The sequence below is a fragment of the Rhinopithecus roxellana genome, chromosome 6 (genome assembly GCF_007565055.1).
Source record: "Rhinopithecus roxellana isolate Shanxi Qingling chromosome 6, ASM756505v1, whole genome shotgun sequence".
NCBI classification, from domain to species: Eukaryota; Metazoa; Chordata; class Mammalia; order Primates; family Cercopithecidae; genus Rhinopithecus; species Rhinopithecus roxellana.
The window spans coordinates 134,532,791-134,557,517 of record NC_044554.1 but is presented as its reverse complement, the minus strand read 5'-3'; the positions used below and the strand labels follow the sequence as shown (position 1 = coordinate 134,557,517).

Here is a 24,727-nt window from a genome sequence, read left to right as displayed (position 1 = left end):
CCAGGTGTAAGGAGAGGAGACATAGACCCCACCCCTCAATGGGCAAAAGTGTCAAAGAATTAGGAGTTATGCTTTTAAGTGGCCACAAGGCATCATTCTACTGTGGTGTACACTGTTATTTTTCTACTTCAAACGTTTGTGTCTTTTTCTTCTTCTACATGGTAAGCCCAGTGAAGCCAAAGCCTGGGTATTCCTGGAGTACCTACCTGGTCAGCCCCTTTTGATACAGAAAACCCTTCAAAGCCATCTAATTCAATTCCATCATCATTAAATGGTGGCTCCAGGGCAACTTGCTGATTGACTGCTATTTAAAGGCCACAAATGCAAACTTTATTTTTTATTTATTTATTTTTTTGGAGATGGAGTCTGTCGCCCAGGCTGGAGTGCCGTGTTGCAATCTTGGCTTACCCATGTTCAAGCAATTCTCTTGCCTCAGTCTCTTGAGTAGCTGAGACTACAGGTCTGTGCCACCACGCCCAGCTAATTTTTGTATTTTTTTTTTTTTTTTTTTTGAGACGGAGTCTTGCTCTGTCCCCCGGGCTGGAGTGCAGTGGCCGGACCTCAGCTCACTGCAAGCTCCGCCTCCTGGGTTTACGCCATTCTCCTGCCTCAGCCTCCGAAGTAGCTGGGACTACAGGCGCCCGCCACCTCGCCCGGCTAGTTTTTTTTTGTATTTTTAGTAGAGACGGGGTTTCACCATGTTAGCCAGGATGGTCTCGATCTCCTGACCTCGTGATCCACCCGTCTCGGCCTCCCAAAGTGCTGGGATTACAGGCTTGAGCCACCGCGCCCGGCCAATTTTTGTATTTTTAATAGAGATGGGGTTTCACCATGTTGGCCAGGCTGGTCTTGGACTCCTGACCTCAGGGGATCCACCCACCTTGGCCTCCCAAAGTGCTGGGATTACAGGTGTGAGCCACTGTGCCCGGCCAAACTTTAGATCTCTAGCTAAGATTTTCTTACCTGATTTACTGCTGCAAGTAGAATAGCTGTTCTAGTTAAAACTCCTGACACCCAAACCCATTGCAGCTTCTGCAGAAGATCTTGTAATCAAGTGGGTAGGGAACCTTGGACAAGCATAGCTCAAGGGCCCCACATTGGGTGGGGTGCAGTGGATCATGCCTGTAATCTCAGCACTTTGGGAGGCCGAGGCAGGCAGATCACAAGGCCAGGAGTTCGAGACCAGCTTGACCAACATGGTGAAACCCCATCTCTACTATTAAACAAAAAAAATAGGCCGGGCGCGGTGGCTCAAGCCTGTAATCCCAGCACTTTGGGAGGCCGAGACGGGCGGATCACGAGGTCAGGAGATCGAGACCATCCTGGCTAACACGGTGAAACCCCGTCTCTACTAAAAACTACAAAAAACTAGCCGGGCGACGTGGTGGCGCCTGTAGTCCCAGCTACTCGGGAGGCTGAGACAGGAGAATGGCGTGAACCCGGGAGGCGGAGCTTGCAGTGAGCTGAGATCCGGCCACAGCACTCCAGCCTGGGTGACAGAGCAAGACTCCGTCTCAAAAAAATAAAAAATAAAAAAAAAAAAAATAAATAAATAAATGAAAATTAGCTGGGTGTTGTGGCGCGCGCCTGTAATCCCAGCTACTCATGAGGCTGTGGCAGGAGAATCGCTTGAACCTGGGAGGCAGAGGTTGCAGTGAGCCAAGATCGTGCCACTGCACTCCAGCCTGGGCGACAGAGCAAGACTCTGTCTCACAAAAAAAAAAAAAAAAGCCTCACATTTAAACTCTGTTGCTACTGGAGGATCCACTTTTGATGTGGTAACCTAGCAGAGAAGAGCAGAACCAGTGTGAAAACAAAGGCAAAATAATGCAGAGTTCAAGTCACATTTGTGTTCTAGCAAGGCAAAAGCCTCTGTATTGGCTTTTTAGCCAGCTGAAAACGTATTTTTTGGAATGTTTTCCCACCGCCATTATCTGTACAACCTAGAGCCTGAACATTTTGGGGAATACAAATTCCAGACAGAGAAAACTTGAGGAAGGGAGTTGTCCTTGAGAGAAAACACTGGCTTAGAATTCTTCTCAATTGAGGATTTTAAAAAACAGGATGACCTTGAATTGAACGTCTTACAATCAGTGCAGGCCACTCTGATTCGCTCCAAACTTGGAGGTCTCATTCACAGCAGTCTCTTGGTGGGGCACATTGCAAAAATATTATAACAGCGGTTGTTGCTATAACATCCCCCTAGAGACTGTTTGGGTCTTAATTAGATCATAACATATTATTTCCAAACTCTAAAGAGAACAAATAGCTTTTCTCCACATTCTTGCCAACTTTCATCTTTTTGATATTAGCCATTCTAACAGGATGAGGGGTCGTCTCATTGTGTGGTTGTGTGGTGTTTTTTTTTCCTAATTGACATAGTGTTCCTGTCTTTTTTCCCCGCAATTGTTGTTGTACTTTTAATTTGCATTTCCCTAATAATTAGTGATGCTGAGCAGTTTTGCATGAACCTGTTGGCCATTTGTATGTCCTTTTGTGAAATATCTGTTCAGGTCCTTCGCCCATTGTAAAAATCAGGTTTTCTTGCTATTGAGTTGCTTGAGTTCCTTTAGGGGTTAATATACAAAATGTTTACCAGATGTGTGGTTTGCAAATATTTTTCCTACTCTGTGGAGTATCTTTTCACTTCATTAATTGTTTATTTTGCTGTACAAAAGATTTTTAGTTTTATGCAACCCCATTTGCCTATTTTTGCTTTTGTTGTTTGAGCATTCAAGGTCATAGTCAAAAAAGAAGAAGAAGAAAAATCCTTGACTAGATTGTAGAGCAAGCTTATCCAACTTGTGGCCCACAGGTCACATGCGGCCCAGGACGGCTTTGAATGAGGCTCAACACAAGTATGTAAACATTCTTAAAACATTACGAGATTTTTTAGGCCAGGCATGGTGGCTCATGTACTTTGGCAGGCCGAGGTAGGCAGATCACCGGAGGTCAGGAGTTTGAGACCAGCCTGGCCAACATGGTGAAACCCTGTCTCTACTAAAAATACAAAAATTAGCCAGGTGTGGTGGTGTACACCTGTAGTCCCAAATAATTGGTAGGGGCGAGATCACGCCACTGCACTCCAGCCTGGGCAACAGAGCAAGACTCTGTCTCAAAACAAACAAACAAACAAACAACAAACTGAGGTTTCTTTTTTTTTTCTTTTTTCTTTTTTAGCTCATCAGCTATCATTGGTGTTAGTGTATTGTATGTGTGGCTCAAGACAATTCTTCTTCCAATGTGGCCCAGAGAAGCCAAAAGATGGGACAGAGTTTTTCCACTAGTTTTTCTTCTAGCAGTTTTACAGTTTCAGGTCTTACTTTTTAAGTCTTTGACCTATTTTAAGACTTTTTTTTTCCACGGTATAAGATAAGGGAGCTGTACTTCTGATATTGTCACCTTGTTCCTGACTAGCGGCTGTAAGCGCCAAACAATAACAGAGGGCCAGACAGAAATGGAGTGCCCTGGCCGGGCGCAGTGGCTCACACCTGTAATCCCAGCACTTTGGGAGGCCGAGGTGGGTGGATCATGCGGTCAGGATTTCGAGACCAGCCTGGCCAAGATGGTGAAACCCCGTTTCTACTAAAAATACAAAAATTAGCCAGGCACGGTGGCAGGTGCCTGCAATCCCAACTACTCGGGAGGCTAAGCCAGGAGAATCACTTGAACCTGGGAGGCAGAGGGAGGGGAAGGGAAAGGGACAGGAAGGGGAAGGGAAAGGGAAGGGAAAGGGAAAGAAAGGGAAGGGAAGGTGCGTCCTTGGAAGCCACACACACCTCTCTAGGACTCAGGCTCGGAACTTTTCCCAGGGAGCTAAGGCAGCCTCTTGATATTTTAATAAAGCTGAATATGCATCAGCCTGTAGTGTTCCTAAACTCATTAGCTACACTTCTCAGAATTTCTTTGCAGTTTGGATTTGTGAAACCACCAGGCAGACAGGAGAATTGATTGGCTGTAACTGATTGGGAATGAATGTCTATTGTCAGATGCTTTCCTGAGGTGTGACCAAAAAGTTTGGAGTAGTAAAAGCCAAGGTCAAAGTTCCAGCTTGACCTGCTGTGTGAGGTGTCCCCTCACCTCCCTAGGTGGAATTAATCACTCTCACCTGCCTTCCCAGATCTTGGGGATCCCTACTGTGGTGGAAATGTTCCTTCAAGGGACTTGCCCCCAAACCACAAGCTCCCCAAGACGCACTGGCAGAGGAGGCAGGCTTTGTTTCTTTCGCCCAGCCCTCCAGAGTTCAGCAGCCAGAGGTTCTCCTCACCTGTTACTCACAATGACTCAAATCTCACAATAATCCCAAAATGGAGGAACCTTATAAAACTGGGATAAGAAAATGAAAAGCAGAAGTTTTACTGGATTGTCAGCAGAGCTGATCAAAAGAAATTGGAGGCCCTTTAGAAATCAAGTTTTGGCAGAAAGAAAACCACCCAAGGTCTTGTCTTATGACACAGTGGGGAGTGGGGCTGTGCCGTACCTGTGAATCAGTGTTTACTATCACAGTTCAGCTCTGGGGACAAAACACTTCACAGGCTGTGGTAGATATGGCAATAGAAACCCATGGACTTCTCCGGGGGTTCACGCCATCACTGTGGGATTCCCCTGGCCTGGAACATCATCCCACAGCACCTCCAAGTTGCATCTCTTTAGGGGTTTCCATTCCCCCCAAGTCCATTGTAAAAGGGGCCGCCTGAAGTTGGCTAATTTGGGGCCCTGTAGTCCACTCTCCTTACCGCTGCCTCAAGACCCAGGTCTGTTCAAATAGCACCTCTCTGCAGAGACTTTTCCAGCTGTGGGGGAGGATTGCTGCTGTGTACCACAGCACATGGGCTCTCCTCTTTCAAACACAATTACACGGTATTGATGACATTTAACCATTATCTCTCCTACTCTATGGGAGCTCCCTGGGTACAGTTACTATGTTTTGTTTATTTATTTATTTAGAGATGGAGTTTTGCCCTTGTTGCCCAGGCCGGAATTCTATGATGCGATCTCAGCTCACTGCAACCTCCGCCTCCCGGGTTCAAGTGTTTCTCCTGCCTCAACCTCTTGAGTAGCTGGGATTACAGGCACCCACCACCATACCTGGCTAATTTTTTGTATTTTTAGTGTCGGCCAGGCTGGTCTCGAACTCCTGACCTCAAGTGATCCACCCACCTCAGCCTCCCAAGGTGCTGGGATTATAGGTATGATCCACCGCGCCCGGCTGAGACAATGTTTTATTCACCTTTCCTCTCGCTGGCCTTAGCCCAGTGCCTGGCACAGAATGTTTGTTCGCTTGAACCTTGGTGAGGCACCTTGGGAGAGTGGATCACAAGTCTACGCAGAGTGACCCACGACCTGCAAAGCCCACCTACCAACATTGGGGTGACGAGAGGGGAGTGCAAGTGGGGCTGGTGGGTCTGTGGGTCCCTACCAATTCCTAAGGCTGTGGGAAAAACAAGTCTGGCTCTGTGACAGGGCCCAGTAATCCAAGCGGCCAATGTGAGTGTTTAGAGGCACAGCTTCAGAACAAACAACGGCTGTGAAAGCTGAGGAAACGATGCTGCAAGGGATGGGAGTCACAGCCTGCACTTTGGTTCCACAAATAGAGTGGAGAAATGGTGGAGGAGGGGCCTCCTCACATGGGAACCTCCTATGGGAGGCTGCAAGCAGTGCTCTGGGATGCTCACAAACCACAGGCTTGGTGCCCTGAGAAGCCAACAGCTCATCTCATCGCAGGCCTCGGTGTCTACTGCAGGCTGCTCTCCCTGCCCTTACAAGCCCGGAAGACATGCCTGGCAAACCCACACAGAACATCTGAGCAGACAACACGAACCCCACAGCCCCAGGGGAATTTGGGGTACAAAGAGTTAGTACCTTACTCCTAGGTTTATAAAATACAAAGTCCCTATCTGTCTTCTCTTTAAAAGGATTTTGTCCTCCTCCCAATGAGATTTACAAAGTGGGGGACAAAATAATTTTAAAAATATAAAGATACAAATCCATAGTATTTACAATAGATTATAAGAGAGGTCATTTTAATCCTGGCCCTTCCTTCTGCAAGGTCTCTGTAGGGCAGAACCAGTACAAAGGCAGTGGAAATCCAGGAAAAAGGATTAAGTTTACATGAGGTGGGAATATTCACCAGCAGCTACAGCTGCCCGGTGGTGGAATGGGCTGTCCTGTGATGATGGGAAGGGTAAGCTGAGGCTGTAGGGTGAGCAGTGATTCCAACATTTTAGTTATAATGAATTTTTGTCATAAAATGTATGACTCTTTAAATGTCTATTATTGAGCTGGGCATGGTGCCTGTAATCCCAATACTTTGGGAGGCCGAGGTAGGAGGATTCCTTGAGGACCAGCCTGGGCAACATAGCAAGGCTCTGTCTCTACAAAAAGAGTTAAAAATTAGCCAAGCATGGTGGCATATGCCTGTAGTCCCAGCTGCTCAGGAGGCTGAGGCAGGAGAATCGCTTGAGCCCAGGAGTTCGAAGTTCTAGTGAGCTACGATCATGCCACTTCCCTCCAGCCTGGGTGACAGAGACCCTGTCTCAAAAAAGTCATTCAGTACATGCATGACAAAGAGCTACTTGAAACTAAGCCACACTTTTAAATTTTTATTGAATTGCAATCTACACCTATTTGCTGTGAGGGACATGCTTATTTGACAATGTTTGATGCACATGTGGATTTGAGGGTCCTCTGCTGTCAAAAGGGGGTTAATGGTCCACAGATGCATAATAAATTCATGCATGGAGTAAGCAGAGGCCGGAGTGATAAGCTTCCCAGTATCAAAACTATATAAATTTAGTCATTTATACATTATGTGCCAGTCCTGTAACGTGTGATGTTAAGGACCCGATGGTCCAGTATGGGCACATCAGGAAGCTTGTGCAATCTCTCTTTAGCCCTTGGGACTTTGTATGGCCCAGCCTGCTCTGTACTTCCTACCTCTCTGTTCTCTCTGAAGCAAGGTCCTGAGGTCTGTGTGGTATCATCTCCCAAAGTAGGCCCCCACCTTCTCCCCAGCCCCTGGGGCTAGCTACAGAGAAGGTGTTTGTGACTGCAGCTTCTCACCTTCCCATGAAGCCCCAGGACACAAATTTGGGAACCTTTTGACTCTGCTGCTAACACAGCAAATAGGAGGCTCCCAAATTAACACACCAGGGATGTAATTAGGGTCTGTAATCAGGAAGTCCTTGTACTCATGGATTGTAGTTAATTTATAATTCCTGACTCTCTCAGGAAGTTGCTTTTGGCTTAAATCCTCTGGCTCCATACCCCAAAGGTAATGATTATCAAACCACCCCCGCTTCTGATTCTGCCTTGACTAAGCAACCAAGGTCTGAAAACTATGTCCGAGCCCATGAATAGATGGCAGTTTTGGGGGAAAGGGGCATTTTGCATTTCTGAGAACCTCTCTAATTTTCCTCAGGTAGGAAATATGACCTGTAAAAATGGATTTTGGTCATTAACATTAAGGACATATATAGTGCTGGCAAACCTTGTCTCTGAAATCACAGATGATGAGAAACTGTTGTTTGGAATCATTTCAATGGGAATGGAACGTCCCGGTCTTGCCTGAAGACTGGGCATGGGGGTCATTTCACATCATTCCACACAAAGACACAGCTTCAGCATCAATCCTCCCCGGGGGCCAGCACTCCATATTTATCTTAACTTTTATACGTATAAGGAACAAGGACCCTGAGTCTGTTTCTCAGCCCTGCTGCTAATCAGAATGTGACGTTCCTAGTGAAGCCTAAAATAATGTTTTTAATAGGACATGATTCTCCCCAAACCACACGACTCTTGTGAGTGACTGACCACTGACATCTCCAGCCCCTGTGAACATTCTCCTGTCTCCTGAACAAAGATTACTGAGAAACAAAATTCCTAAACTTCCCGTGCTTCAGGACTACCCAATCCACAGCTGACCCCACTTCCTCTGGTCTCAGACTCACTGAGCATAAGCACAAGCCCTAAACAAAGCCTCTTCTAGTCCCTCTTCCTGAGCTTCTCCTCTGTCCTCCATAGCATGCAGTCTCCCTTGCTACAGCAAGTTAATAAAACTAACTTTGGGCCAGGTGTGGTGACTCACACCTGTAATCCCAGCACTTTGGGAGGCAAAGGTGGGAGGATCACGAGGTCAGGAGTTTGAGACCAGCCTGGCCAACATGGTGAAACCCTGTCCCTATTAAAAATACAAAAAAAAATTAGCCAGGCATGGTGGTGCACACCTGTAATCCTAGCTACTCAGGAGGCTGAGGCAGAAGAATTGCTTGAACTCGGGAAGTGGAGGTTGCAGTGAGCTGAGATTGCGCCACTGTGCTCCAGCCTGGGTGACAGAGCAACTCAGGAAAAAAAAAAACTTTGACCACACGTGTGTTCCTGGTTGTCTTTTTCTGATGGGCTTTATCATAATGACTGGGTTCAAGCCATTTCCTCTCCATGAGGTCAGTTTGTAGACAGATACTAATTTCCATATGATTACTACATGCCAAGCACTATGGTATATAATTTGTGCTACATATTTTATTCAAGTTTTTGAGACTGTGAAGAAAGTATCATTCCCTCATTTTACAGATGAGGAAACTAAGGCTCAGATTAAGAATTTCAATGGTACACTGCTAATGAACAGAAGAGGTGGAATTAAATCTAAGTGTTTTCTAGTGGGGTATCATGCAATCAAACATAGTAAATATTAAAGACATTTATGAACAAAGGGATGAGGGGTTTCTGAGGGACCATCTGAGAGAGTAGGGGGGAGATATATTAATGCTTAAGGTATGTCTTACAGAGTGAGTCTGAGTTTGTCATATGAAAAAATGGGAAAAGGGTGCTCTAAAAAGAGTCCTGGCCAAGCACAGTGTCTCACACCTTGTCCCAACACTTTCGGAGGCTGAGGTGGGTGGATCACTTGAGGTCAGGACTTTGAGACCAGCCTGGCCAATGTGGTGAAACCCCGTCTCTACTAAAAATACAAAAATTAGCTGGGTGTGGTGGCACATGCCTGTAATCCCACCTACTCGGGAGGCCGAGGCAGGAGAATCGCTTGAACTCTGGAGGCAAAGTTTCCGGTGAGCCAAGATGGTGCCACAGCACTCTGGTCTGGGTGACAGAGTGAGACACCATCTCAAAAAAAAAAAAAAGTATATGCAAAGCGTGGCACTGAAAGATATGGTGAGGTTGCCAGGCATGGTGGCTTGTGCCTGTACTCACGGCTCCAGGGGGGTAGATTGCTTAAGGCCAGGAGTTTGAAACCAGCCTGGGCAACATAGTGAGATCCTGTCTTTAAAAAAATTAAAAATTAGCTGGCCATGGTTCCACATCCCTGTAGTCCTAGCTAATTGGGAGGCTAAGGCAGGAGTTACTGCTTGAGCCCAGGAGTTTGAGGATGTAGTTAGCTATGATTGTGCGACTGCACTCCAGTCTGGGTAACAAGAGTAAGACCCCATCTCTTAAAAAAAAAAAAAAAAAAAAAAAGTATGGTGAGTTTGAAAAATAGCAAAAAGCAGAGAAGTGAAAATGATTGTAGTGGATAGAAAGGCAGCATGGAGGCTGAAAAGAGTAGAAACAGACTGGAGACAGGAAAGCCAGGTAGGAGGCGGTCTCTGTAATCAGGCAAGAACTAACGAGGGTTTGGACTAAGGAAGAAACAGTGGAAATGAAGACAAGAAGCTGGACTCACAAAAACATTTTGGAGGTAACATAAGCAGGATTTTGACAACAGAATCGTTTGTTGTATGAAGATCCTGGACTGAATGAAATCCAGGATTTGGGAGATTTGAAGGGATGATGACCCATTAAATGAGCTGGCAAATACAGGTGGTAAAGCAGGTCTGGGATGTTCAGAGAAGGGTGGGAACACAGAATGGATGCCAAAAGCTGGGAGAAACGCCAAGTTCATGCCTATGGAAAAATGGAATTGAGGATGGAGCTAAAATTGGACTGAGGAAACTTAATCTGTAATGTCTTTCTTCTTTTCAGAAATACCTTGAAGTGATTGTACATATCTGGTGTGATATATACAAATGCTTAATTTCTGTATTTTTAAAAAAACTTCCCAAAATTAGTGCTTGGAATTATTTAAAATAATATAGCAAACATTTTAGGAGTGCCTGCTATGTGTCTGGCACTGTTTCAGGCATTTGAAATATTTGCTCTCTATGAAGCCTGCCTTTCAGCAGTTAGCAGGCCTGGAGTTCAGAAGCCAGAAACTGGCTTCTGATTCTGACACGGTCAGTAAGTGTATGACCTGGGCAAGTTGCTTCCCTGCTGAGCCCCATGCCCCCCAACCCCCCTCCCGCCCCACCCACCCCCACCCCGCGCACCCAGGATCTATTGCAGTTCTCAAGTCCAATGACTTAATACCGCAACGGTACCTCAGAATTCCTCATTCTCACAAAGCTGGTCCCCACAGTGCCGCCCCTGGGCGTGAACTCCTCCATACGGGGATGTAGATGGGCTGGCCTAAGAACGGTTTCCAAATGGTCCTTTACGCCTCTGCCTCCCACCCTACTCTAGCCCAGGGTAACAGATTTTCCTCGTGGGATTTCAAATTTGCAAGCGAATCTTGAATATTTTTTAGTAATGAGAGAGGGTAGATTATATGTCCTAATCCCAGCCTAATCAGATTAACAGCAACTTTTGGACATTTAGTACTAGGAACTGTTTTAGGTGCTGTGGAGAGAACAGTTAAAAATGAAACAAAAATTATTGCCTTTATGAGGCTTAGTGGACAGAGTCCAAAAAAGTGACAACGTAGTGCGCCACTACGACACAAGGTAAAGCAAGCTGGGCAAGCAACACCAGTTCTTTATTCCTGCACGCCCTAATCCCCAAGTAGCTCTTCCGGGTCACTGCCGTCTTCGCCGGCTCCAGACTCCGCCCATGGCCCGTCCTTCAGGCCTTGACTCCGCCCACGCATCTGACGTAGAATTTCCAGGCCGGGCTCCCTGAAGTGCCACCCACCAGCGCAGCCGACGCGAGGCTGCTGCTATGGGGTCGAGCGGCTGTGTGGCGCGGCTGCTCGCGCCACTAATGTGGCGCAGGGCGGTTTCTTCGGTGGCGGGGTGCGCGGTTGGAGCTGAGCCCGGGCTTCGGCTGCTGGCCGTGCAGCGGCTTCCCGTAGGAGCAGCGTTCTGCCGGGCTTGCCAGACCCCAAACTTTGTCCGCGGCCTGCACAGCGAGCCTGGCCTGGAGGAGCGGGCGGAGAGGACGGTCGACGAGGGACGCCCAGAATCGGACGCGGCAGGTACGGGCGTGGAGGAGAACGAAGGCGATCTTCTCGGGGCAGTCTGGAGTCAGGTCCCAGCCAAGGTGGCTCTGGGTTCCCCTCTTTGTGCATTTCTCTTGGAGTCACAAAACTCCTGCACATCCAGAGCTGGCAGGGACTTCAAAGGTTGTTGGCGCCAACTTTCCCTTTTCACAGTGAAGAAACTGAGGGCAAGAGATGAACTGCAAAATCCCAGCCTCCCGGATGGCCACCTCCCACCCTTGGCATCACAGTCTTACCGTCCTCACCTCCTTTCACTCTCTTCCTAGGATCCTGGAAAATGGGTTTGTGGGGACTGTTGGGGCTTGAGGATTCTGAGGAGCTAGGGTCTGGGTGCGAAGGGGTGCGTAGGAAGCACCAGTATTAGATGGGTCCAAGTTAATATCCTCTAGTTATTGCTGACGTTTTTAGAAACTTAGGAATGATAAACAGATTACATCTAAGAATGCAGAGTATGAGAGGGAGAGGCCTTAGTGGACTTAGCTACTAGGTCCTTTGGAGTCGGCTTTAGAACTTGGGCGAGCTTTAAATTTGCAGCCTGTAATACTCCAAGCTGAAGATCAGAGTATCTAAATCTTTATGGGGAAAAAAATTAGATTTTCACAGGTAACAGTTGTTAATAACCCAGTGGCTTTATATGAAAACTTAAAGGTTCAAAATAATAATTACATAAAAATGTAGCTCTTTCAGTGACTGATCTTAGGCCACAGTAATTCTGCTAGGCCTCGGTTTCTTCATCTCTCAGTTGAAGGTTGTGGACCAGGTATTTCTAAGAGCCCTTCCAGCTCATAATTCTGTGACACGTTATGACCGAGATTCAATGTAATATGCTCCAGGATATCACCTCCTATCCAATTGTGGCACTGTTTTTCTTTGTACGGCATTTCTGTGTTTGTGGTGTATTGCTCCTTTTAAGTATTAGTGAATAGAAAGTCATTTGTCACTGATGTCTGGTTCTACTTGCATATGGTTAATGGTGAAGGATGTATAGTGGCTCTGCGTAATCTGAGCACTGACCATAAAAGTTGAGCAGTGCTATGATACTGCTGTCTAGGTTAAGCTTCCAGGAGGCCTTTTCCCTGCTGTCTGTAAAAACACTTTGGATCTAAACACCCTCATGGAGGAACAGTCAGCTGCCGGCATCTCTGGGTGCATACAGGTGTATCTGCTTGGCCGTCTTGATACAAATAACTGTTTGTGCATTTCAGATCATACTGGTCCCAAGTTTGACATCGATATGATGGTTTCACTTCTGAGGCAAGAAAATGCAAGAGACATTTGTGTGATCCACGTTCCTCCAGAAATGAGATACACAGATTACTTTGTGATTGGTAGTGGAACTTCTACCCGACACTTACATGCCATGGCCTTCTACATTGTGAAAATGGTAGGATGCTTTCTTTTCTCTTTTGGACCATTAACTGAGTGGGATAGTGACAGTGCATCAGGCCAAGGAGCAACACTTCATCATACAAAGTTACAGAAGAAGCCCACATTTTCAGAATTTGCATGAATTCATTTTATGTTCTTTGATAGTGAAAGGTATGGGAACAAATATCCAGCCCTGTTGAGTTAGGATATTTCTAATTCTTTTCTCTTGTGACCACAAGGAAGATTTTTTTTTTTTTTTTTAGTTGAGACGGAGTTTTGCTCTTGTTGCCCAGGCTGGAGTGCAATGGCGCGATCTCGGTTCATGGCAACCTCTGCCTCCGGGGTTCAAGCGATTCTCCTGCCTCAGCCTCCCGAGTAGCTGGGATTACAGGCATGTGCCACCACGCCCGGCTAATTTTGTATTTTTAGTAGAGACAGGTTTCTCCATGTTGGCCCGGCTGGTCTCGAACTCCCGACCTCAGGGGATCCGCCTGCCTTGGCCTCCTGAAGTGCTAGGATTACTTGCATGAGCCACTGCGCCCAGCCGGAAGATAATATTTTATTACCCGAGGCAAGCTAGAAGACACTATAACCAGAGGGAGCTCTAGAGGCAGTATCCATTGCGGTAGCCACTAGCCACATGTGCCTATTTAATTATAAATTAGAATATAAATTCAGCCAGGCGTGGTGGCTCACGCCGGTAATCCCAGCACTTTGGGAGGCTGAGGCGGGTGGATCACCAGGTCAAGAGATCAAGACCATCTTGGCCAACATGGTGAAACGCTGTCTCTACTAAAAATACAAAAATTAGCTGGGTGTGGTGGCGTGTGCCTGTAATCCCAGCTACTCCGGAGGCTGGGGCAGGAGAATCATGAACCTGGGAGGCGGAGGTTGCAGTGAGCCGAGATCGCACCACTTCTCTCCAGCCTGGTGACAGAGCGAGACTCTGTCTCAAAAAAAATAAATAAAATATAAATTCAGTTCTGCAGTTATATTAACTATATTTCAGATGCTCAATAGCCACGTGTGGCTAGTGGCTACCATATGGGACGGCCATAAAGCATTTTCATAATTGTAAAATGTTCTATTGGACAGTGCTGGCCTGGAGTTTAATTCAAATATTTCAGCATGCCCAGTGTTCCCAAGCACTGTACGGGGTATTGGGAAGGTAAGAACAAAAAAGATCTGTAGTCCTTGCCCTTACAGGTCTAGTTGAGGAAAGAAAGGGGGATTGTTTTCCAGTTGCACTGAATATGAATCAGAATGAGGAAGAAACTACTTGGAAGCCTCCAGCTGACTCTGGTACCATTCCACAGGGCCATCATACCTTTCTTAGTCTGTTGAGAATTGGTCATAGAGGAGGCAGTTAAGACCAAAAGAGTAGCCGAGATTGTATAGAGAACGGTTGTAAAATAAAAAGGTGGGGACTGTACACAAAACCCTGGTGCAACATGACAGAGCAGAAGAAGATGCTAAAAACGTGGTAATTGGAGAGATAGGAAGAGAACTAGGAAAGTATAAAGAAGAGATATAAAGACAGCATACCAGGGTCTCTATCAGATGTAATGGTGGGATAGAGTAAGAAGACTTAGTGACCATTGGACTTGGGGATGTAAAAAGAATGGGAGGTTATACAGAGAAGCTTGTGTGAAAGAGATAGATAGAAATAACCTTTACAAAGATTTTAGATGAGGAGAGAAATGCAAAGGCAAGAAAGTTTTGTTGTTTGTGGTAAAATATATATAACGTAAAACCTACCGTTGAATCTTTTTTATTTTTATTTTTGAAACAGAGTCTCACTCTGTCGCCCAGGCTGGAGTGGAGTCTCGCTTTGTCACCCAGGCTGGAGTGCAGTTGCTCGATCTTGGCTCACTGCAACCTCCACCTTCCGGATTCCAGTGATTCTCCAGCCTAACCCTCCTGAGTAGATAGGATTATAGGCACCCGCCACCACGCTCGGCTGATTTTTCTATTTTTAGTAGAGATGGGGTTTCACCATGTTGGTCAGGCTGGTCTCCAGCTCCTGACCTCATGATCCGCCCACCTCGGCCTCCCAAAGTGCTGGGATTACAGGCGGGAGCCACTGTGCCCCGCCCATTTAGTAATTTTAAAATGTGTTGTTCAGTAGCTTTAAGTACCTTCACATTGATGTGCAATCATTACCACCATCCATCTCCAGAACTTTTTTCATCTTGCAAAACCGAAACACTGAACTCATTAAACAATAACTCCCCATTTCCCCTTCCCTAGGCAGCTACCATTCTACTGCCTGTCTCTATGAATTTGACTGCTTTTTAGTATCTCATAAGAGTAGAATCACACATTTGTGACCGACTTATCTGACTTAGCATAATGTCTTCAAGGTTCATCCATGTAGCAACATGTGCCAGAATTTCCTTCTTTCTTAAGGCTGAATAATACTCTGTCTTATGTATATACCACATTTCGTTTATCCTTTTATCCATTGATGGACACTTAGATTGCCCACACCTTTTGGCTATTGTGAATAATGCTGGTACAAATATGGGTATAGAAATACTGTTCATGAGGCTGGGCGCAGTGGCTCATGCCTGTAATCCCAGCATTTTGAGAGGCTAAGGTGGGTAGATTGCTTGAGCTCAGAAGTTTGAAACTAGCCTGGGCAACATGGTGAAACCCCATCTCTACAAAAAAGACAAAAAATAAAATAAAAAGATTGGCCAGGCTTGGTGGTGTGTGCCTGTAGTCCCAGCTACTCGGGATGCTAAGGATCCCAGCACTTTGGGAGGCCAAGGCAGGTAGATCACCTGAGGTTAGGAGTTCAAGACCAGCCTGGCGAAATGGTGAAACCCTGTCTCTATTAAAAATATAATAATTAGCTGCATGTGGTGGAGGGTGCCGGTAATCCCAGCTACTTGGGAGACTGAGGCAGGAGAATCGCTTGAACCTGGGAGGTGGAGGTTGCAGTGAGCCAAGATCGTGCTGCTGCTCTCCAGCCTGGGTGACAAGAGCAAAACTCAGTCTCAAAAAAAAAAAAAAAATTGTTTATGTCCTTGCTTTTAATGCTTTGGGGTATGTGCAAAGAAATGGGATTGCTGTTTCATACAGTGATTCTGTTTTTAATTTTTGTTTTTTCTATTCACCAGCCTAGCACAAAGCTGAATGTTTTTAATTTTTTGAGGAGCTGCTGTATTCTTTCATAGTGGCTACACCACTTTACATTTCCTCTAGCCCTGCAGTTTCCAGTCTTCACATCCTCACCAACACTTATTTTCTGGTTTTGGTAATAGCCATCCTAATGGGCATGAAGTGATATCTCATTGTGGTTTTTATTTGTATTTCCCTAAGGATTAGTGATGTTGAGCATATTTTCTTTTGCTTATTGCCCATTTGTATATGTTCTTTGAAGAAAAGTCCTTTGCTTTGTTTGTTTGTTTTAAAGAGACAGTGTCTCACTTTGTTGCCCAGGCTTCAGGGCAGTGGTGTGGTCATAGCTCACTGCAGCCTGGAACTTATGGGCTCAAGTGATCCTCTCACCTCAGCCTCCCAGGTTGCTAGGACTAGAGGAGTAGTAGTCGTCAGATTCATAGAGACAGAAAGTAGAATGGTAGGAGTTACTCCACAATGCCCAGCTAATTTTTTTTTTTAGAGACAGGGTCTCACTATATTGCCCAGATTCTCTGCCCATTTTAAAATCAGGTTGGTTGTTGTTTTGTTGCTGAGTTGTAGGAGCTCTCTATATGTTCTGGGTATTAATCCTTTATCAAATATGTGACTTGCAGATGTTTTCTGCCATTCTGTGGGTTGCCGTTTTACTCTTTTTAGAGTGTCCTTTGATGCACAAAAGTATTTAATTTTGGTGAAGTCCAATTTCTTTTTTCTTCTGTTGCCTGTGTCTTTGGTATTATATTCAGTAAATAATTGCCAAACCAGTATCATGTTTTCCCCATTTTCTTCTAAGAGTTTTATAGTTTTAGGACTCCTGGTTAGATATTTAACCCATTTTGAGTTAGTTTTTGTGGACGGTAAGGTTTTCCATGTGGACACGTTTCCTCAGCACCCTTTGTTGGAAGGACTGTCCTTTGTGCATTGAATGGTCTTGGCTCCTTTGTTGAAAATCATTTGACCATATGCACAAGGGTTTATTTCTGTTCTGTGTATTCTGTTTCATCAGTCTGCACGTCTGTCTTTTTGCTAGTTTCAGACTGTTTTGTTTACTATAGCTTTGTTCTAAGTTTTGAAATCAAGAAATACGAGACTCCAACTTTCTTTCTTTTACAAGATTGTTTTGGCTATTTGGGGTTCCTTGAGAGTCCATATAATTTTGTTTTGAGATGAAGTTTCGCTTATGTTACCCGGGCTGTGGTACAGTGGCACAATCTCGGCTCACAGATTCAAGCAGTTCTCCTGCCTCAGCCTCCCAAGTAGCTGAGGTTACAGGTGCCCGCCACCATGCCCAGCTAGTTTTTTGTATTTTGATTAGAGATGAGGGTTCGGCATTTTGGCCAGGCTGGTCTTGAACTCTTTACCTTAGATGATCCACCTGCCTTGGCCTCCCGAAGTGCTGGGATTACAGGTGTTAGCCACCATGCCTGGACCCATATAAATTTTAGGTTGGATTTTTGTTTCTTCAAAAAATATTGTGATCTTGATATAGATTGCATTGAATCTGTGGACTGCATTGGGTAGTATTGGCATCTTTACAGTATTGTCTTCCCATCCATGAATATGAAGTATCTTTCCGTTTACTGGCATCTTTAAGTTCTTTCAGCAGTGTTTTGTAGTCTTCAATGTACAAGTCTTTTGCTCCTGTGGTTAAGATTATTCTGCTAGGCTGGGTATGGTGGCTCATGTCTGTAATCACAGCACTTGGGGAGGCCGAAGCAGGCAGATCACCTGAGGTCAGGAGTTCGAGACCAGCCTGACCAACATGGAGAACCCTCATCTCTACTAAAAACACAAAATTAGTCGGGCGTGGTGGTACATGCCTGTAATCCCGGCTACTTGGGAGGCCGAGGCAGGAGAATCGCTTGAACTCGGGAGGCGGAGGTTACTGTGAGCTGAGATTGCGCCATTGTACTGCAGCCTGGGCAACAAGAGCAAAACTCAAAAGAAGAACGTCTCAATTTAAAAAAAGGATTATTCTGTTACTGTAAATGGAATTTTAAAAACTTTATTTTCAGGTTGCTCATTGTTACTGTGTAGAAATATGATGGATTTTTGTGTGCTGAATTTGTTTTTTTTTTGAGACGGAGTCTCGCTCTGTCGCCCAGGCTGGAGTGCAGTGGCCGGATCTCAGCTCACTGCAAGCTCCGCCTCCCGGGTTTACGCCATTCTCCTGCCTCAGCCTCCCGAGTAGCTGGGACTACAGGCGCCCGCCATCCCGCCCGGCTAGTTTTTTTGTATTTTTTTTTAGAGACGGGGTTTCACCATGTAAGCCAGGATGGTCTCGATCTCCCGACCTCGTGATCCGCCCGTCTCGGCCTCCCAAAGTGCTGGGATTACAGGCGTGAGCCACCGCGCCCTGCCTGAATTTGTTTAGTAGTCCTAACTGGGCTTTTTTTGTGGAATCTTTGGGCTTTTCTACATGTCAAGTTGTATTGTCTTCAGAGATAATTTTACTTCTTCCTTTCCAATTTGGATACCCTTTTTTTTTCTTGACGAATTGCTCTGACTAGAACTTCCAATACTGTGTTGAATAGAAGTAGGAAAAGCAGGCATACTTAGTCTTATTCCTGGTCTTACAGGAAAGCTTTCAGTCTCATCATTGAATATATTAGCTGTGTGCTTTTGTTACATGGCCTTTATTATGTTGAAGTAATTTCCTTTTATGCCTACTTTGTTGAGTGCTTTATTGTCATAGGGTATTGAATTTTGTTAAATGCTTTTTCTGCATCAGTTCAGATTATCATATAGATTTTTTCTTCATTCTATTAATGTGGTGTTATTGCATTGATCCGTTTTTATATGTTGAACCACCTTGCATTCCAGGGATAAATCCCACTTGGTCATGGTCTATAATCCTTTTAATATGCTGCTGAATTTGGGTTGGTAGTATTTTGTTGAGAATTTTTGCATCAAATGTTCATCAGGGGTATTGGTCTTATGGAGTGAGTTAGGGAGTGTTCCCTGCTCTTCCATTTTTTGGGGAGAATTTGAATATTGTATTCTGGTTTAAATATTTGGTAAAACTTGCCAGGGAAGCTGTCTGGTCTAGGACTTTTGTTGACAGATTTTTGATTACTGATCCAATCCCCATACTAGTTACGGTCTATTGAAACTTTGTATTTCTTCATGATTCAGTTGGTAGGTTGTGTTTCTAGAAATTTTGCTATTTCATCTAGGTTACCCAGTTGTTTGGTGTACAGTTGCTCATAGTACTCTTACAATCCTGTTTCTCTAAAATCAGTAGTATCACCTCTTTCATTTCAGATTTTAGTTGTCTTTTTTCTTAGTCATTCTAAGAACCAAATCCTAGTTTCATTGATTTTGTCTTTTTCCTGCCCTAATTATCATTTCCTTTGATTTTGGGGTGATGTATATGACATGTCCTTTGTCTCTTTTAAGTTTTTACTTAATGGCCATCTTGTTTGATATTAGTATATCTGTCTTAACAAAAGAACTGAACACATTTATAGGATGACAGTGTTCCATTAACATGTCATGAAGGCAGATGAGGTGAAATCAGTGGCACGGAGACAACCTGGCTTTATAAACAGAAGGTAGTATCTGCAGTCCCTAAAGGTGAAGGGAAGCTGGGAGGAACACAAGTGATGGATGTAGGTGGGTACCACATGCTGACTGAGCTTTTTCAGCCTCAGAGGCACCTTGGTGATTGAATCGGGTTACCCTCTCAGAAGGGCTGGGGCAGGAGAATTCAGGGGAGAGGTGAAGGTGGATAAGATTTAGAGGGAGAAATAGTTTCCCTAAGTTATTCATCACAGGGCAAAGTATAGCAATGAGAAATGGGTAAGATTAAAAAAACAAACAAAAACCAACAGACCTTCAGCAAGAACAGGCTTCCCCCTTCCCCTCTCCCTTTAATAAACCATGTGGCTTTTTTGCAGTACAAACACCTGAAATGTAAACATGACCCTCATGTTAAGATTGAAGGGAAGGACACTGATGACTGGATGTGCGTGGATTTTGGTAAGTTATTCTGGCATATTTTATAGGTAACTGATGGTACTACACTAATCTTGAGTTTTCAGTTGCAAAAGGATTGAGATCAAATTGATCAATGTATTCCCAGGTAAGATTTTTGAAGTGTGTTTAAGGTAACAAAAGTTTTTTTAGTTAAAATCCAGGTGGTCTTATTCACATGTAGAATTTTCACCTATCCAAGCCAAAATACCCTAGATCATGCGCACCTGGAGGAAGATATATACTACATGGTGTGTATCTACTAGCCATACAGATCAGGAAGGTGGTGGACAACAGAGTAACATAGTAGAGGCGGGAGAGATTCCTTAGTAGTGGTAGAGGAAGGTTTGGGGGCTGGGGTGCATAGATGAGGATGAGGTTATTCCAGGCACAAGAAAAGAGCAGAGGACTAGAATTTTGAAAAGGTCTAACAACTTTTGGGTATTAATGTGTACATAGTTTCAAAGCACCTCCCAACAAGATACTGTTTACAAAGGGGAAAACATAGCTGTATGTCAAGAACTGAGGAATCTGAGATTTTATTCTACTGGTAAGCTAATAAGTTGTCCCGCCAGTTTTCATGGATACTGTTAAAAGCCAAGACTATTAGAGGGTTATAGACAAAGGACAGTTTATTACTCACAGCAGTAGCCAGCATCCATTTTGCACTGGTTTCCTAAGTTCTGGATTCCACAGGGCAACACAGGCCAGATGACACCAGCACACACAGTTGTAAAACAGGAACTCAGATGAGGGTGTCTGGGCTTTTTTGTAACTGGCAAGAAGCAGGGCTACCTTTGCTCTGATGGTTTCTCACTTTTGTCGCTATTAACTGTTTTGGACCAGGTCATTTTGCACGTGGGGTGGGGTGTCTCTTGTGCAATGGTAGGATGTTTAGCAGTATCCTCCTTTCCAATTGTGACAATCAAAAATGACCCTAAACATTACCAATATTACCCAATTGAGAAATGCTGCTGTAAGCAAAGCTGCCCTTTGCCCTGGAGGGAGGCAGTATCTTTCTGTTAAGAATATTCACAATACAAAACATTCATGGAGGCCGGGCGCGGTGGCTCAAGCCTGTAATCCCAGCACTTTGGGAGGCCGAGACGGGCGGATCACGAGGTCAGGAGATCGAGACCATCCTGGCTAATACGCTGAAACCCCGTCTCTACTAAAAAATACAAAAAAACTAGCCGGGCGACGAGGCGGGCGCCTGTAGTCCCAGCTACTCGGGAGGCTGAGACAGGAGAATGGCGTGAACCCGGGAGGCGGAGCTTGCAGTGAGCTGAGAGCCGGCCACAGCACTCCAGCCTGGGCCGCAGAGCAAAACTCCGTCTCAAAAAAAAAAAAAAAAAAAAAAAAAAAAAAAAAAAAAAAAAAACATTCATGGATAGAACAAAATGCAGTCAGTGTTTTGCACAAAAGATGTGCGTAAGTGTGTTATCCATGGAGAACTGTCACCGAAGAGAAACCTGACCACCTTTAGTCTCTTTGATAAAGTTACTATCACCAGCAATGTTATATATTGATATATCCCTCCTATAAGGCACACTGAGAAAGGCATAGCATCACTTCTGTGGTATTTTTACCAGGATGAGGTCCACAGTGATGCTCATCTGGGAACCACACTTGAGAACCACTGCTCTATTCCTAGTTATACTAGCCAGTGTGTGTTGTAAGGTAAAAATAAAAGCAAATGAACTATTCCTTCATTGTATCTCTTGTCTGTCCCTGATAGGCAGCATGGTGATTCATTTGATGCTTCCAGAAACCAGAGAAATCTATGAATTAGAGAAATTATGGACCCTACGTTCTTATGATGACCAGTTAGCTCAGATAGCACCTGAGACGGTACCTGAAGACTTCATTCTTGGAATAGAAGAAGATGATACTTCATTTGTGACTCCAGTGGAGTTCAAATGTGAATAAAATATTTTATGCACTGCTTTAGTCATTTCAGATTTGGATTGAGTCACTTATTGGAAAATACAGCTCCTAAAGCCTGTCTCCTTGGTTAGGCTGCTCTTAGGAAAGGCTTGTCTACTTCATGGGCACTCCTGCTAAATGACATGCAGAGACTGTAGATAAGTGGGCTAATACCTGCAACCAAAAATCAGTACACTCTACCCAAAACTTATGACACGCTGCCTTTATCCTAGAAATATCAGAATTTCCTGGAGTTAGTTAGCACTGGCTCCTGTGATTGAGTTCTCTGCTCAGATTTTTATTAATTTAGCTTAAATGTAAATCTTAATCCCGTTTAATGGAATGGCAAAAATTTTAGAAAGTAACATAAAATGTACCACCAGCCCACTGGTCCTATTTTTATACTTTTTCTTTGAGGTGATAATATTCTTCTAGGAGGACTTCTGTAACCCTTCCACAATACTCCAGTAACTAACAAAAGAAAGTAAACAAAGTGTTAGGAAAAACTCTGAAAGCTCTAGTTCTTAGTTCATATGCAAGAGTATTATCAAGGTTCACATTAAGTACCATGGCTGGACATGGTATAACAGAAATCCGTCTATAGAGTTTGAAAAACTCATTCAGAATGTTCACATAAAATTGAAAACCAAAAATAAAATGTACTACACAACAAGTTGCACCTAAATGATGAAAAACTTTATTCTGCGTCAAGATACCTGGAAAATGAAGCTGCATTTGGGGCACATTATACATGAGGAATGATCCATATATGGTGAGTACAAAACTCAATTATAGAATTATTTCTTAGCTAGTACCAGATACTCCAAATTACAAATGCTTAAGTAAAAGTAAAATATGATTTGCCATACTAAAAGGCTAGAAGTGAAATATGACAGAATTTAAACCAGCAGATATAAATGCAGCACCTATGTGTATATTTTTAAAAAATGAAATATTGGGGAAAAAAAATATTGAGAAAAGCTCTGGCCTTAAACACATCTCACCTGAAATCCAACCAGAAAGCCAGTCCATGATTTTAGCAATTTTAATTCATTGTATGAAAAAAAAAAATTATGAATGCTAGGAGAATCCAGTGACAAAAAGGGCACTTTTTTGGTTAAAACTACAAAAGAAACTTGTTTTGTGAGAACATTAAGGAAAACATTTTAAATCATTTTCAAAATGTCTAATTGATATGATCTTCAGAAAAACAGTCTGTATAGAAATTCATCTTAAGAATGAGGCAGTGATTTTTTTTAAAGGGATATATATATATATCCTTTAGATCAGTGTAATATGACTGTGATCATCTTACAAACAAAACTCAAAATCAATTCAGAGAGCAGCGTGGCCTTGGAGACCACCCACACCCAACACAATTGTACACACTGGGCTTTGCTGTCAAGCTAAGGAGTGAGCAAATGAGTTTGGTATCAAAGGTCATATGTTTTCATAGTCATTCAAATTATATCCCAAAAACTTTTCTTTTATTCTCTATCTTTTGACTTTTTTTTCTTCAAAGAACTGATTGCAGAGTATACAGAAATCCTGCTATAATTATGTACTACTTTAGGTGGAGTCTAATTTTTTTTTTTTTTAATTTATCAGTGCTTAAAAATCTTCAAAATACTAGTGAGGCTCATGACAGTGCTGGCTGCATGGAAATGTAGCCTTTTGTTGCCTTTAAACACTGTCACACCATCTATGACTGTCCCATTGGTCTGAAGTGTACTGGCAAACTAAGCATCCTGTAAGACAAGCTAAAGCTTGCTTTTTGCCAATTAGTTGAAAGTCCTGCATCTCTTCATTGATGCACTTTCTGTAGGTATTGATAGTCAAAAGCACAAAGCATTTATTATGCATTCAATCATGTAGCTAAACAAAAAACTGAAGTCTCCTGAAGCCATTTAAACCAGCCATTCCAAAACCTCCTGCCACCACTTTGTTAGTACCATCAAACACTTTCTCAACTATAAATGAAAGAATAAATGGTAGTGCTGCTCTCCAGATATTAGGCACTGCTCCGTATCTTTGAACATTTGATTTTTTTACCTAATAACTGTGTCAAAAGCCTCAAAAAACCCTGAAATTAATTTTCCAGCTTTACTGTCACCAGCCAGAAGTAAAATTCTTAATTTGCCTGTTAGCTGATTGCTGTTAAATTTTAAATTTATTTTTTAAAAAACGGTTGGACTTCTATCATTATAAAGTATATAAAATTTTCAAAAAAAAAGGAACAATTTTGCTTTTCATTGTATTATTGAATACCTGAGGTAGTTGAGTAAAAATGCACATTTAATACCCCTGCCAACACCATTCAGCACTTCCCTTAGGTTACTCATGTTAGTGTTAGGTAAAAATAAAACTGAGAACAGTTTTTCTATGCTAATGGCTTAACATTTAAGTTCCTGTGATAATTATTCTGATCCAATTGTAACAACTGGATTTAGGAGCAATCTATTTGATGAATTTAGTGAAAGCATCATTAAGCCAATTTCTGGCATTATGGGGGAATATTAAGAATAATTAGAATATCTGTTATACTGTGAGACTACAACAAAGGGAAGTGCATAGAGCTCTTCTCTTTCCCTCCCTCCCCTACCCTTTTTTTTTGTTTGTTTTAAAGCTGGGTGTCATACATTTCAGAGAGCATAAAGTATACATTCTCACAGAGACAGGAGTTCAAAAGTTGCCTGGTCCTCAGAAACAACTGGCTAGGTAAAAACTTGTGCATGTGATTCTGGATAGGGGGTCAGCGCCCGTCTGTTGGTTAAGCAATCTGTCTTTGGTTTGGCATCTGCCTCTGTGGTGGGCTGTTTCCTGAGCCTTTACTTCCGTCTTGACTGAGGTGGTCCACTTTGCAGAGCCTTCTGTTGTTGGTGCTGCTTTACCTGAGTCAGAATTTCCTGAATTTTTCTCTGGGCAACCTGGAAAAGGACAGAGCTTTGAAATTCTACTTGATCAAAAGCTACTAAAAGTTATTGTACCCCCTCATTTCAACAATTTCAAATAGAAATCCATTTGATGATTAAAGATACATACTAG

General features: G+C 43.7%; 2 protein-coding genes across 2 annotated transcripts in view; one reads left to right on the top strand and one right to left on the bottom strand.

The window, feature by feature from the left end:
- Positions 1-10,832: 10,832 nt before the first annotated feature.
- On the top strand, positions 10,833-23,169 carry MALSU1 (mitochondrial assembly of ribosomal large subunit 1). The gene is made up of 4 exons (XM_010353055.2): positions 10,833-11,242; positions 12,472-12,650; positions 19,681-19,762; positions 21,495-23,169. Exons 1-4 carry the CDS (start codon positions 10,987-10,989, stop codon positions 21,683-21,685), a joined length of 708 nt encoding a protein of 235 aa, XP_010351357.2. The 5' UTR covers positions 10,833-10,986; the 3' UTR covers positions 21,686-23,169.
- IGF2BP3 (insulin like growth factor 2 mRNA binding protein 3) overlaps positions 22,357-24,727 on the bottom strand; it is a 153,884-nt gene continuing 151,513 nt past the window's right edge. Inside the window, exon 15 of the mRNA XM_010353052.2 lies at positions 22,357-24,609. Within this exon, the coding sequence (XP_010351354.1) occupies positions 24,511-24,609 (99 nt within the window). The 3' untranslated portion in view covers positions 22,357-24,510. The remainder of the gene's footprint in view (positions 24,610-24,727) is intronic.

What these genes read in the sequence shown, in the direction of transcription:
- MALSU1 (XM_010353055.2), top strand. Translation starts at nt 10,987, where the DNA reads ATGGGGTCGAGCGGCTGTGTGGCGCGGCTGCTCGCGCCACTAATGTGG. An exon ending in CCTTCTACATTGTGAAAATG is followed by an intron (nt 12,651 to 19,680) that starts GTAGGATGCTTT and finishes GCTTTTTTGCAG; the next exon opens with TACAAACACCTGAAATGTAA. An exon ending in CTGGATGTGCGTGGATTTTG is followed by an intron (nt 19,763 to 21,494) that starts GTAAGTTATTCT and finishes TGTCCCTGATAG; the next exon opens with GCAGCATGGTGATTCATTTG.